Source organism: Caretta caretta, chromosome 3, assembly GCF_965140235.1.
Source record: "Caretta caretta isolate rCarCar2 chromosome 3, rCarCar1.hap1, whole genome shotgun sequence".
Classification (NCBI taxonomy): domain Eukaryota; kingdom Metazoa; phylum Chordata; order Testudines; family Cheloniidae; genus Caretta; species Caretta caretta.
Window position 1 is genome coordinate 199,967,682 of NC_134208.1, and position 13,123 is coordinate 199,980,804.

General features: G+C 45.4%; 1 protein-coding gene across 1 annotated transcript in view; it reads right to left on the bottom strand.

Annotated features, from left to right (window-relative positions):
- The window catches only part of SPTLC3 (serine palmitoyltransferase long chain base subunit 3), a 127,187-nt gene extending 121,955 nt beyond the window's left edge, over window positions 1-5,232 (bottom strand). The window contains exon 1 of the mRNA XM_048846266.2: window positions 4,862-5,232. Coding sequence (XP_048702223.1) covers window positions 4,862-4,972 — 111 coding nt within the window. The 5' untranslated portion in view covers window positions 4,973-5,232. The remainder of the gene's footprint in view (window positions 1-4,861) is intronic.
- Window positions 5,233-13,123: the final 7,891 nt, after the last annotated feature.

A 13,123-nucleotide genomic window follows, 5' to 3' on the forward strand; every position in this document is an offset into this window, starting at 1 on the left:
TGCCCAATTTGAGATGTCTATGGGATGATTTTTCGGAGAATTTACCATTTTATATGTTCACACCACAGCTCTCATTGACTTCAGTTGTAGAAGTACTGAATGCTCAGAACTGCAAGCCATATTGCAGGTGACTTATATTGGGCACTCAGAATATGAGGAACACACCTGTGAACATTCTGGTTTATATGACTTGTCCAATATCACATAGGAACTCTGTGGCTCTTTGAAACTATAGTACATTAAAGTGCACTAGGGGACCACGAGTGCACACCAGCAGGGTCTACAGGGACCAATTAATGTGCAACATGTAAGTGCGCTTTATAAATCATACCCCTGTAAAAGGGAGGGAACTTAATTACAATCCAGTTGCCGCCCCCATCTCCTCCCCAGCTACAACATGGTTAGGGGGCTCTATCTACACTCCATCTTTTAACCATATCCCTGTAACCAGATTAAACCCCTGGGTAATTCAAGTGATCAGCCTCGTTATGGGGACACAATTGGGCCTTGTCTGCATTACCACATGTAACCCTGTTGTAAACTAGGTCTCCTGACTGTTACGATCGCAATGAAGAGCTGGTCAAACAGAGTGACTTACCAAAGGTCCCAGAACAAGGAGCCATACAATTTCTGCTTTCCCCTATATGGTAACTTCCTGCATTAAAAAGGGGAGAGGGTTGGCTCTCTCCCACAGTCCCATTCCGCCAGGGCCTTAGGCCTCTTTCCCAAAGACAACAGCATCTCTCCTAGCAGAGTGCCCTGGAACTCCTGCATTGCTCCCCACTTAATGCTACCTCTTTTCCCATCATCCTCTGCGATCAGCAATAGCATGCCACAAATTGCTAGAATTGGGCAGAACCTGACTCCTCCCCACACCTGGTAATTTCAGATTGCCCTCTGCCCCTTGTCCCCAGCTCCACAGCCCATTTGAAAACACCCTCCATTAAGAACAAATGTTTTGGGGTTTTGCAGGTCCAGGACAGTCTCTCTCTCTCTCTCACACACACACACACACACGTGGTCTCACACCATTCAAATGCAAAACGTGTCACTGATCCCAACCCAAATCAGTTTGCTTGCTGCTAGCTTCTCAGCAAAGAAATTTATGAGGCTGAACTCTGCAAAGTCTGATGTGCCAGTCGATCACTTTGGGTATGTCTACAGAGGGATAAAAGACCCACGGCACGTTCAGGGCTGGCCTGGATCAGCTGACGTGGGCTTATGGGGCTCTGAATGCAGGGCTAAAAATTGCGATGTAGACGGTCAGGCTCAAGCCGGAGCCCAAGCTCTGGGACCCTTCACAGTCACGGAGGGCCAGCCACAAGATTTTTATCCCTGTGCAGATGTACCCTCACATGCAACTCTTGCTGCATCCTCCAGTTCCTGGCTTTGTGTGGGGCCACTTTCACGACCCCATTGTAGCCTCTGTGTCCCCTCTCAAGCTACCACTTACCCTGAGAAACCATAGGCCTAAGCAGGAGGTATGTCCACACTTTGAGCTGGGGGGCATGATTCCAAGCTTCAGAAGATATACGCCCATTAGCTCTGATTGAGCTAGCATGCTAAAAGTAGAGTGTAGTCACAGCAGCACAAGTGGTGGGAGGGGATTCCTGCCCCGAGCACTTGCCTGTGGTCTTGGATGGGTCTTGATTTCAATGCAAGCCTAAATACCTTTGTTGATCTGGGTCTAAGTGACTAGTTAAAGATCAGTGTCAGAGCCAATTTTATCAACTACATCATCCAAGCATCCTGTCTCAGTGGGATACTCCCCATGCATGTCACTTACTCATCAGTAATGAATGGGCAGAAAAGTGGGGTCAGGGTGAGGAGCAATGATAAGTGGGGGAAAAGGTTCAGTGATTAGGACACCAGCCTGAATTATGACAGACCTGGATTCAATTCCTGCTCTGCCACAGGCTTCCTGTCTGATCACTTAGTTTCCCTGTGCCTCCATTCCCCATCAGTAACATGGGGATAATGGAGTCTCCCTGTGTCACAGGGCAGCTGTCATGATAAATACATTAAGGATTGTAAAGTGCTACAGTGATGGAGGCCAGACAAGTACAAGAGACAGAGTAGCAGCAGCATCCACTACATGTGTGGATGGCAAAGAACTGGCAAACATGATAAAACAAGGGCAGGGTTAGCTGGGAGGAAGAGACAGACCAGACAAGGAAAGGTAGATTCCTATCAGGAACAAGATTCCTGTTGTACACAGCTCTCCTGTCTGTTCTTGTCCCCTCCTCCTTCAATCTGTGTTTGTAGCAGGCAATGTAGTTCAATGAGAGAAGCAGCATAGGGTATTCTGAATAGGGCAGACAGATAATAATAGGGCCTGGGACTGGAATTTAGGAGATCTGTGCTTGTCTACACTGCCCTGCAGTTTGGGCTATGAGGGTATAAACAGCAGTGTGCACCGAAGTGCTGGGTTGTAAACCATCCCCCCCGCTGCCCTGTGTGGATACTGCAGGCCTGAACTCAAAGGTTCCTAGTTTGCATTCTTGGTTTGTGTTCATTTAATGCTTTTCAAAAAGGACTTACATGAATGGGAACAAGGAGCCTTTTAGTTCATGCCCACAGCATCCTCCCGGGGGGTTACAGTGCAGCTCTTTACACCCTTTATTGCTATTTACACCCCAGCAGTCTGAATGGCAGGCAGCATAGACATAGTTTTGGATTCTCAGACCAGATCTGCACTGACTCGCTGCAACTTTGAGTGAGCCACTTAATATCTCTGTGCATCCGTTTCTCCATCTATACATTGGGGATAATGATATTCCCCCCCTGTAACAGCTTTGAGATACAAAGCTGGAAAGTGCTACATATTAGAATGCTGTCTCTTTCACAATGGCAGTGGCAGCCCCAAAGCTCTCGAGGCTGGCACCTCGACTGGCAGCAGCCCCCGGACACATTCACTGCGGTGTCGCCAAACAAGCGGTGGAGCAATGAAAAATCCAACAGGGACTTGACCCCCAGCTTGGAAGGCTACGAGCACCTCAGGGTGGTCATTTGTAGATGGATGCCCCAGCCCATCAGGGAAGGGGCAGATTCATCGGAAGCAGGATGATGAGGCATTCGTGCAGTGGGTGGCCATGTTGTGCCAGGGCATGGACTGAGAGCTGCAGCAACTGCGAGGTCCAACAGCACAAAAAGCAGGAGACCAAGGAAACCAAGAGGCAGAACCAGCTGCAGCCCTCCATCAACTGAACCCACCCAATAAAACACTCTGCACCCCTCAAATCCCCTCAACAGCAAAATTATTGAATAATGCCCCCCTCTCCTCCTCCGATTTGGTGTTTAAGGGTCATAATTCCCAACTTTTACAGGTGCATCAAGTAACCACCCCCGCCATGTCCCAGTCATTGTTTTCTTACCACTTACCCCCAAATACATGCATTCTGTTTTTCTGGCTATATTCCTATTTATTAATAGGTGGCAAAGCTTTTCACACTTCTGAATTTGCTACTGTAACAATTTCTTATTCTTTGTCCAGCCACTTAACTATTTCTGGAGGGTGAGATGCACACCTAAGAATTTGCTACCAATGCTAAAAGTATAGATTTCATACATTACAAATGGAAATATTTTTAATTTTTAAAAATGATGTCACAGAATTTCACAATTGGTTTATAGGAGCAAATCCCAAGACATGGTTTTCCCTGTCATTGCACAAGTTTTCTTCCCTTCCACAATGGGGTTGGGCCAGAAACCAAGAGCCACTCACGCTGGAGACTCCTGGGGCCAGCACCCACTAACTTTTACATTGGGTGTGTCCTTACCCGCCTTAATGAGGGTGGTAAATGAGTGAGCTTCTCATTATGAAAAGACTTAAGACAGAAGTTTCTTGATTTTAATGCATCTGAGCCTGGCAATTCAAAGAGCTACAGTCATTGCCTAAAGCTTTAGACATAAGCCAAATTAGAAAAAAAATGTCAGGTAAGCACTTAGGCACAAAGCACAAAATTTAGCTCTTAAACTTTTTCTATTCCCAACTAAACTTTAGCTCAAAAATGATGTAGCCATCAATATAGTCTCAAAAACAGCACAACTTTGGTTTGAAAATCCAGCACATTTATGATAATGATAGGCTTCACCTACACACATCTTTTAAAATGTAGTCCATACAACCTGTTTAACAAGAGAACACCTGTGGTTTTGATGTACCATATGGGGAAAACCATGCACCTCTCGTGAGGCATTCATGCACATGAAAGGCTGTGGTTTCAAAGAGGCAGGTCAACACTTTGAAAGAGTGGTCTGCAGATTAATCTGATTTTTAAGTACTGACAACACTGCAAAATTAGTGTAAATAAAAAAAGTTCAATTGTTAAGCCTGCTAAGCATGCCTTGGTAAACTAGGCACAATGCCAGGCATACAATAGTATAATCACCAGGAAAATCAAGCTACAGACAACAACAACAAAACCTTTCTCCTTCCTCATTTCTAAATCACACGTGTGCAGCATCAAATCATAATAAAAACACTTCACACAAACTTTCTAAAGGAATAAAATAAGTTTTCAAACCAGTATCAGCACCATGAGTAGGAACGCTTTAGGGAACCACAACTTTAAAGTGTGTGTGGTTTCTCTATTTCTAATATGAAATACCAAAATCTAGTTAGGTCAAGGGCTCCAGTCTATAGTCCTTGAGCACCCATAAAACTCATTGACTTCAGCCAGTGATGCAAAGAATGCAGGATCAGGTCCCATGTGGGTAAAACTTAACAGAAAAAGCCAGTAGTGTACCATCCATTCAGTGAAAAATGAAGACAGATGATTACAAAGCTTTCTTATTAAATAAATTTGTAACTGTTCATCTAAACGATTTCAGAGCAATTAAATAAGTGGTTAAATCTTACCTTAATTTCTTTAGCAATTCCATTTTTCTTATAGATTCCACTTTTTAAGAGATTATTCCGTTTCTGATGACAATGTAGATGTCCATTGCTGACAGCATTGGGATTAGCCATTTGTTTAAATCAATAAGGTTCTCAGTTCTTAAGAGTGTGTCAGGTCTTTCTACTTTAAAAAGGCAGAGGGATGAACAAATAAAGTTCTGAGCTGAGGCCTGAAAGGTATCCAACTGGTCTGTCTGGCTTTTCCAGGAAGAGAGGAGGGACTATCTTTTTGCAAGATCTTCAAAACTAAAACCAAACTGTTACCTTTATACAGCTTCAGCCCCAGTGAGGTAAAATGGCAAGTACATGGTGACAGGTCTGCTTTTAAAAACTACAGCTCATGCTGGTTACTGTATGAGCACACCACCAATGTGAGTGAGTCAACAAGATTACTGCAGCTAGAAAGAAGTAGGTGGATTCCAAGGTGGAGATGCTTAAAGATACACTGCCTCCTAAATATCTCCCAGTACCATACTTTTGTTCCCTTGATAATACTCAGAGAAGTGATAGATTATCCTGCTTTGCGCAGTAAAAGGTTGAAAGTTTAAAAAGCAAGGTGAGCCACAAAATGTTAAGGTTGTTTTAAGAATTTCTACACTGGAATAGGTAATTCTTTGGGGTCATAGAAAAATCATGCATGCTACCTTCTTAACCAATAGGATGACAGACCCAAAATTTAAAAAATAATAATAAGAAGACTATAATTAAATAAAATAATTATTTCTTTGGCCTCCAGCCTGTAAACACTTGTGCTAACAAGGGGACTGCTTACATTAGTAAAGATAAGCACATGCAAAGTGTTTGCATATTCGGGCCTTTATTAGAATTTAGCACTTCCATTCCACCTTCAGCAGAACACCTTATTTATATCTTCTTTACCAAGATATCCTGATACAAGTCCATAGTCTTTACTCAGGAAAAACTTCCATTTGGTGAGATCTTTCTGGTACAGACCACTGTTATGCCGCAGTGTGAGCGTCGATCTCAGTTGCTGTAGCTTTGTTAACAATAGGATTAAACAGATTTCTATGCAATTCAAATGATGAGAAATGTTAAAAACTTTGTTACAGGTAAGTTTAAAAATAAGACTCGCTCAAACCTAAGTCCCAAAACATTTATGCATTTAAGTAGTAAATGGGACCATTTATGTGCATGCTTGCAGGATTGGGGCCCTTTGACTTTAAAGGAAACACTTGTGCTTAATGTCAAGCATGTGTCTTTGCAGAATCAGGGCCTTGTAGATTGTACGGACAAACAGATTTTCAGGATGCTATTTCCTATTTGAGATCGCTTATCTATTTGATTATAGGAAGTCGAGATCTTTATAGTATCTATGATCTAACAACAACTAAAACGACAACTTTAATTTTTCTGATTAACGGAAAACATATAATCTGCATTTCAAAGAAAAGTAGGGTTGAGGCTTTAATCGTTAAAAATATGCGAAGTGTTTAAATAAAAGAAACAGTGGAAAAGAAAGTTGCTCTCTTGACAGCAAACTATAGGTTACAATACAGAAAATGAAACTCACTATTTGACTCCAAAGTAAATATAGGAAACTTTCAAGTTACCATAAACTATTATCAGTATTTAAATGTTGCATAAACCAGATTTAAAATCTGAAGTAGAACAAATTTTTGCCAATTCTGAGAATCTCTTGCCAGGGTCATGTACTGAAATATTACACTGTATTTCGTCTCTTTCTTTCTCTCTTCTTAGTGACTTGCAAAGAGAAATGATTTAAAGGGGCTGAAACCTTATTTGTTTCTTCAAAATATGTATGTATACCTGAAAGGTGTTTTTTCCTTTAGAAGTATCAGGATTGTCAAATCATGTCTTCCCTTATCTGTTGAGTGTTGGAGGACTCAGAAATGTGTATTTAGAGTTTTTCTAGCTTTGAGTTGATGGATAGGGAGGGGTGTTGAATTGTTTACAAAGAGAATTTTTCTCCCAAGAGTCTTACCCCTGGTCTACACTGAGGGGGTGGGGAGGGGGAGAATCGATCTAAGTTACACAACTTACATAGATCTACTCACTGCGGTGTCTTACTATGGTGAGTCGACTGCTGCCGCTCCCCCGCCAACTCTGCCTGTGCCTCTCTCGGCAGGGGAGTACAGGAGTCGACGAGAGTGCGCTTGGGGATCGATTTATCGCGTCTAGACTAGATGCGATAAATCGACCCCCGCTGGATCGATTGCTGCCCGCCAATCCAGTGGGTAGTGTAGACATACCCTCAGATTGTTTGTTTTTTGTAAATTCCTAAGTTTGCCCCTAAAACTCATTTCCCTCTTCAATGAAGCAGGTTTTACTTCCTTGGTATGTCAGAATCCCCCTACTTCTCCAATTGTCCACAAAGACTTCCAGGGTATTCAAGAACTGTACGAAGATAAAAACCCATCCAGGCCTTTAATTTAACAGAAAACAGCAAAACAAACAAACAAACCATGCCGCCAATCCGACCAATCCACTTCTACACAAGCCTGATGCCTGATTTTGTCTTCCTTTGTGAGTAACCTTTGACCTACATCCTCAGTATCTGTCAGATGGTAACAGCCTTCGTTGCTGAACACAACAGAACCACTCACAGTTATGGAGATACCAAAACAATGACAAGGGTTATTAAAAACTGGAAAATGTAATCACACAGTGAGTCAGTGTTAGGATTAGAATTCAGGAGTTCCTGGCCTTTGACTCTTGCTCAGCCTACTAGACAACACTGCCTCATTTTTGTATGAATCACAGTCTCTGATAGACCCCATTAAGCCAATCAGCAGGGTGACTGTATGATGGATTAGTTATGGTTAGTGTCCAATAATACGCTAACAATGGAGGTTAGTTATAGTAAGTGATTGGGACTTGAGGCAAAGATCTCGGTAAGAACAGCCAGGAAGTAGGTGGGGGTGAAGGCCCAGTAATAGTTAGTGGTATCCTGTGGTTTTCTTGCATCACTAATAGAATCCTTACAAAATTAGGATGACAAGAATGAATTATACCTGTTCTTTCTGTACCTAGCACACCTACCTAAAAGAAAGGCATGCTCAGCATTGGACTTATTCCTATGGTTTCTCAGTGAACCCCAGTCTCCTGGAAAAGATGCTTTGTGCTCTTTGAGATTGACTGATCACCCTATGGTAAGAAACTGTACCATCTTTGGACACATCTTTGTAGCAGAAAGCCAGTGATTCTAGTATACCTGAGTTTGTATATGCCATTCTACTCTATAAAGGATCTTATTCTCCCCCCATCACTGTGGTTTCTGAGGTGTAGGGTATTACGTGACATGATTAACTCTGCCACATGTGGTTCATTCTCTCTCTCATCCTTTCCCCATGGGAGGGATGAATCTGCCCTTGAGATCTAAACTCCACCTTTAGTCCTGAGCTGTAGAGCCCAGACCCTCAAAGGTGTTTAGCCGCCTAACGTCTATTGAAATCAACCTATGAGGACCTGGGCCTAGTCTCTATTTGTTATTCATTTGGGAGGCCTCAAAATTGGCCCTATATTGGCTGTGGCTTCTCAAGTGAGTAGAAAAACAAACAAGCTCCCTATAGTATTTTTACTTTCTAATGTGTCTATCAACATCTCTCTGAGCTCACAAACAATGAATGTGAAATTAAAAGACCCCACAGGCATAATCATCTTACCTAACAATTTAAAAAAGGCACTAGAGAAGGCCACCCTGCCCAGGCTATACCCTGTCTTCTCAACCCACTTGCTCAGATGCAAACAAAGCATAAAACGTGGAGTTCACAGGTATCATCTGAGGGCTGTCTATATTATAGGCAAATTCATCCCTGATGCAACTCTGTTCAGGTCAATGTTACCTGGTTACAACAGACATGGTAGAATCCATGTTGAAGGTTTTTTCTGCAACAAAATCATGTATCAGTCATGCTTGAGCAGTCATGTCTATCATGCTTCCCAACTGTTTTTGCACGCAGATCCAGCCGCAGAGTCAGAGCGCTCTACGTGCCTTGTCAGTGTGGACGGGTAGTGAGCTAGTGCGCCTGGGCCTCCTTTCTTGCGCTGTAACTCGCAAGTGTAGCCAAGCCCTAAGAGTATGTCTACACAGCCAAAAAAAAAAAAAAGACCCAGAGAAGTGACAAGAGCCCAAGTCAACTGACTTGGGCTCGTGGGGCTCAAAATAGCACTGTAGACATGTTGGGCTCGGGCTGGAATCTGGGCTCTGAAACCCAGTGAGCAGAGAGGGTCTTGGAGTCTAGGCTTCAGCCCAAACCCAAGCATCTACATTGCTAATTTTAGCCCCACAGCATGAGTCTAAATCAGTTGACCCTGGCTCCATGACTAGCTGCTGCAGGGTTTTTTGTTTTGCTTTTGTTTTACCTTTACATACATTCTTATCTTTATTAGTATAAATAGCACTCATGGTATAGTAGTAAAGTTAATCATATGCGTAAGTGATTGCAGGAGCAATGCTGCTGGCAAGGGAAGGAGGTGGTCAGCTGCTAAGCATAAACTATTTTGTATATAGACACAAATCACATTTGTGAGGATGTGTGTACTGTAATTTGTAGCAGGAAGGCAGGCAGGAAGATAGCAACATGGCCTAGTAGATAGAGCTGTGCAACTCTAGGGACTTGGGTTCTACTCCTAACTCTGGCACTAGACTGCTGGCTGACTTTGGACAAATCACTTTCCCCCTCCCCTACTCTGTGCCTCAGTTTCCCCATCTGTAAAATGGGGATAACACCACTTTACAAATGGAGTTAAGTGCTTTGAGATCTACTGATAAAAAGCACTATATAAGAGTTAGGTGGTATTATTATGAGGGAGAAGCTCTATCGTGAAGCAGACAAACTTAGTTTTAGTAAAGTTTTCTGTTAGGCATTAGAAGAAAGTTACTTTTTCTGTGAGCCTGTACCATTGCCACATGCAGACTCATATTGAACCAAGATAAGAAAAAAACAAAAAGTTAAACCTTCCATAAGATTTTCACTTTGATAAGCCCATGGAGGAGCCTGAGCGTAATGAGCAGTTCCCTAGATTCCCATTTTCAAACACACTGCTGGACTAAATTTAAGTGGAGAAGAACATATGTTACAAGACACCTACCCACAGTGCTCAGGGCATGTGACGCTAAAGGTGGAAAAGTGAGGGCCACTACCTTTTTGGAGTGTGGCGTTTTTTGTGTATTGGAAATGATGCTGTTCCCCTGTGTTGAGTGAACATTTGGGCACACTAGCAGATCAAAAGATAGTTGCAGGGTCCTGACAATTTCAAACTTTTTACAGATGCAAACCAGTCACACCATTAAAAACCTGTAAAGACCTGGACAGTTGGCCTAATTCTGCACTAAATCAGTTTTATACTGGTTTTCATTGGAGATACACTGGTGTCAAATTGCTGCCACAAAAGGGAGAATAAAGCTCAAGCTGCCACTAAAATGTCAGAAGTTGCTCATGCATCTGATGAGGTTTAAATCAGTTGCTGAATAGCGTCACTCGGTCACACAAATTCCCCAGAGGTGTTGCCTGGTCTCAAATCACATGTGGTTATTATTTATTGTTTGTATTGCAGAATGGCTTAGAGGCCTCAGTCAGGGATCTGGGCCCCATTGCATTAGTTGATAGGCACACAAATAACAAAAACAGTCCCTGACCCAGAAATCTTAATGTTTTAGCATAACAAGAGGCAATGGGTAGATGCAATAAAGCAAATATACAGGGGACAGACAAGGTAATAATCACAATTAGCTTAAGCAGTAATTGCAGCATGCCAGCTGCCTAGCCATAGTCACACAGGTACCATGTTGAGTGGCTTGCCAGCCTTACGGCAGAAATTAGAACTGATCAAATAGCCACAAAAGTTGGTACACAGTTGCGAACCGTAACCAAATCTACAAGACATGATTGGCCCAGTAACTTATCAGCAGTCCAACAGCCAGTTTGTTACTTCTGTGCAATGTAGGGGTACTCTCTGAAACTGCAGTCTGCTTACCTGTGGCACTCACACTGTAGTCCCACAGTCCTTGCAGGATGACATATCGGAAAAAGGACATTAAGCTCTACAATGCCTCACAAAATGCCAGGCATGAGCCTGTCTGTCTGTGAGGTGGCCCAGTGAGGAAGAACCTAGCACAAGAATCTTGCAAAGTTACTAGAATGGTGACCAAAAAGCTACCCCAGGTGTGGTGGGAGAGCCAATGGCAGCATTGCTTCTGAAGGACCCAGGTTGGTGGGCCATGGGAGGGCAGCACTGTGGGAAGTTTGGCCCTCCATCTAAGGTTGCAAACTGTTTAATTACACAAACCAGAACACCCTTGCCCCGCCCCCTGCCCCTTCTCTGAGGCCCTGCCCCTCTCACTCCATCCCCCCTCCCTCCATCGCACGCTTTCCCCCACACTCACTCACTTTCACTCCCACTGGCTGCGGGAGGGGGTGTGGTCTCTGGGCTGGGGCCAAGGGGTTTGGAGTGTGGGAGAGGGCTCCAGGCTGAGCCTGGGACAGAGGGGTGGGGTACAGGAGAGGGTGCAGCAGAGTACAAGCTCTGGGAGGGAGTTTGGGTGCTGGAGGGGGCTCAGGGCTGGAGGAGGGGGTTGGGGTGCAGGAGGGGGTGTGGGGTGCAGGCTCTGGCTGGGCGATGCTTTCCTCAGGTGGCTCCTGGTGGGCGGTGCAGCAGGGTTAAGGCAGAGTCCCTGCCTGCTTTGGCCCCAGCCCCGTGCCATTCCTGGGAGCAGCCAGCACATCCGCATTCCCGGGAACTGTGGCCAATGGGAGCTGTGGGGGCAGAGCCTGCCTTAGCCCCGCTGCACCACCAATCAGTAGCTGCTTGAGGTAAGCGGGTCCAGGGGTCTCTGTGCGCTGCCCTTGCCTGTAGGCCCCGCCCCCGCAGCTCCCATTGGCTGCAGTTCCTGGGCAATAGGAGTTGCGGAGTCGGCATTCAGGGTGCAGGCAGCATGTGGAGACCCCTGCCCCCCAGGGGCCGCAGGGATATGCTGGCAGCTTCTGGGAACGGTGTGGAGCCAGGGCTGGCAGGCAGCTTGCCTTAACCCCGCTGCGCCGCCGGCCTTTTAGTGGCCTAAAATCTTTCGGTTTGGCTGCAGCGGCCTCTGGGAGATTGAGCCCGAAATTTGGAGGGTTGGCAACCCTACCTCCATCTCAATACGCAGTGACCCATGGGCTTTTTCTAATACAGGGGCTGCACTACATCAGCATCAATACTGCCTGCCTCTACAGCTGCCTAGCTCAGAGCAGCCTCTCAGTGAATCCCCTCACAACTCGCACAGTGTCCCCCAGCAGTGGGGGCAGGGCACAGCAGGCCATTAATCCTTGCACCCCCCAGTGGTGGGTGGGGGGAAATCAGCTTAGGGGTGCAAAGGATAGTTGGGGGTAGGTTCTGGGGGGGACAGAGACAGGGGTTACCAGAATAAGCCTGGGGGAAGCGACTGCTATGCGGGGACGGGGGGAGGCTGGAGCAGCGGAGCGGGAAGCTGTTTTGGGTGTGTGTAAGATGTGGGGAGCTTCACCCTTCTCTCCATGCGGCCAGTCATATTCTGAACCCCCGCACCCCAGCTTCATCCCCTCCCCCAGCAAATTCAGTCCCTGTCCCCATCCCCCACCTGCCCTGCTGGCAGAGAGCTGTGACTGAGGTGGTGGGCAGCTTCTGCTGCCTTCCCTCTCCCACCCCACCTGCTCTGTCTGTGCTGACTGTGACCCAACAGGGGTAATGGCGGGCAGCTGAGAAGAGAAAGAGAGACAGACCTCTTTTCATATCTGGAGCCACAGCAAATGCTAATGACTGGGTGGCGCAATTGCAGGAAACGCCTACTCAGTCCCTGCCGACCAGCAGAGTCCTCTAAACATGTCTGTCATGCCCACTGAGTGTCACCTGGCAGAGCTGCATCGTTTGGGCATGCGCTCACCCCCTATAAACATACAGTAGAGGTGAGATTACAGCTGCAGCCATGTCAGAGCAGTAGTGTTTTGCACCTGCTTTGCAGTGGGGTAAAGGACTGTGCAAGGTGGTAGAAGAGGCTGCTTACGCTACGCAGGTGGAAATGTGATTGTGGGCTGTTGAACTGCAATGAATTTCCTCTGGGAGCCACATGTAGCTAATTCATTCCTGCCAATCTACTGGGAAAATCTGCAGTGTTCAATACAATTATCTGCAGCTCAAACAGATCCAGCTGGGGTGGAGCAAGAATTTGACTACATTTCCAACTGGGGCTCCAGAAGGTCCTGCTACTTCAAACAGCTGCAGCTT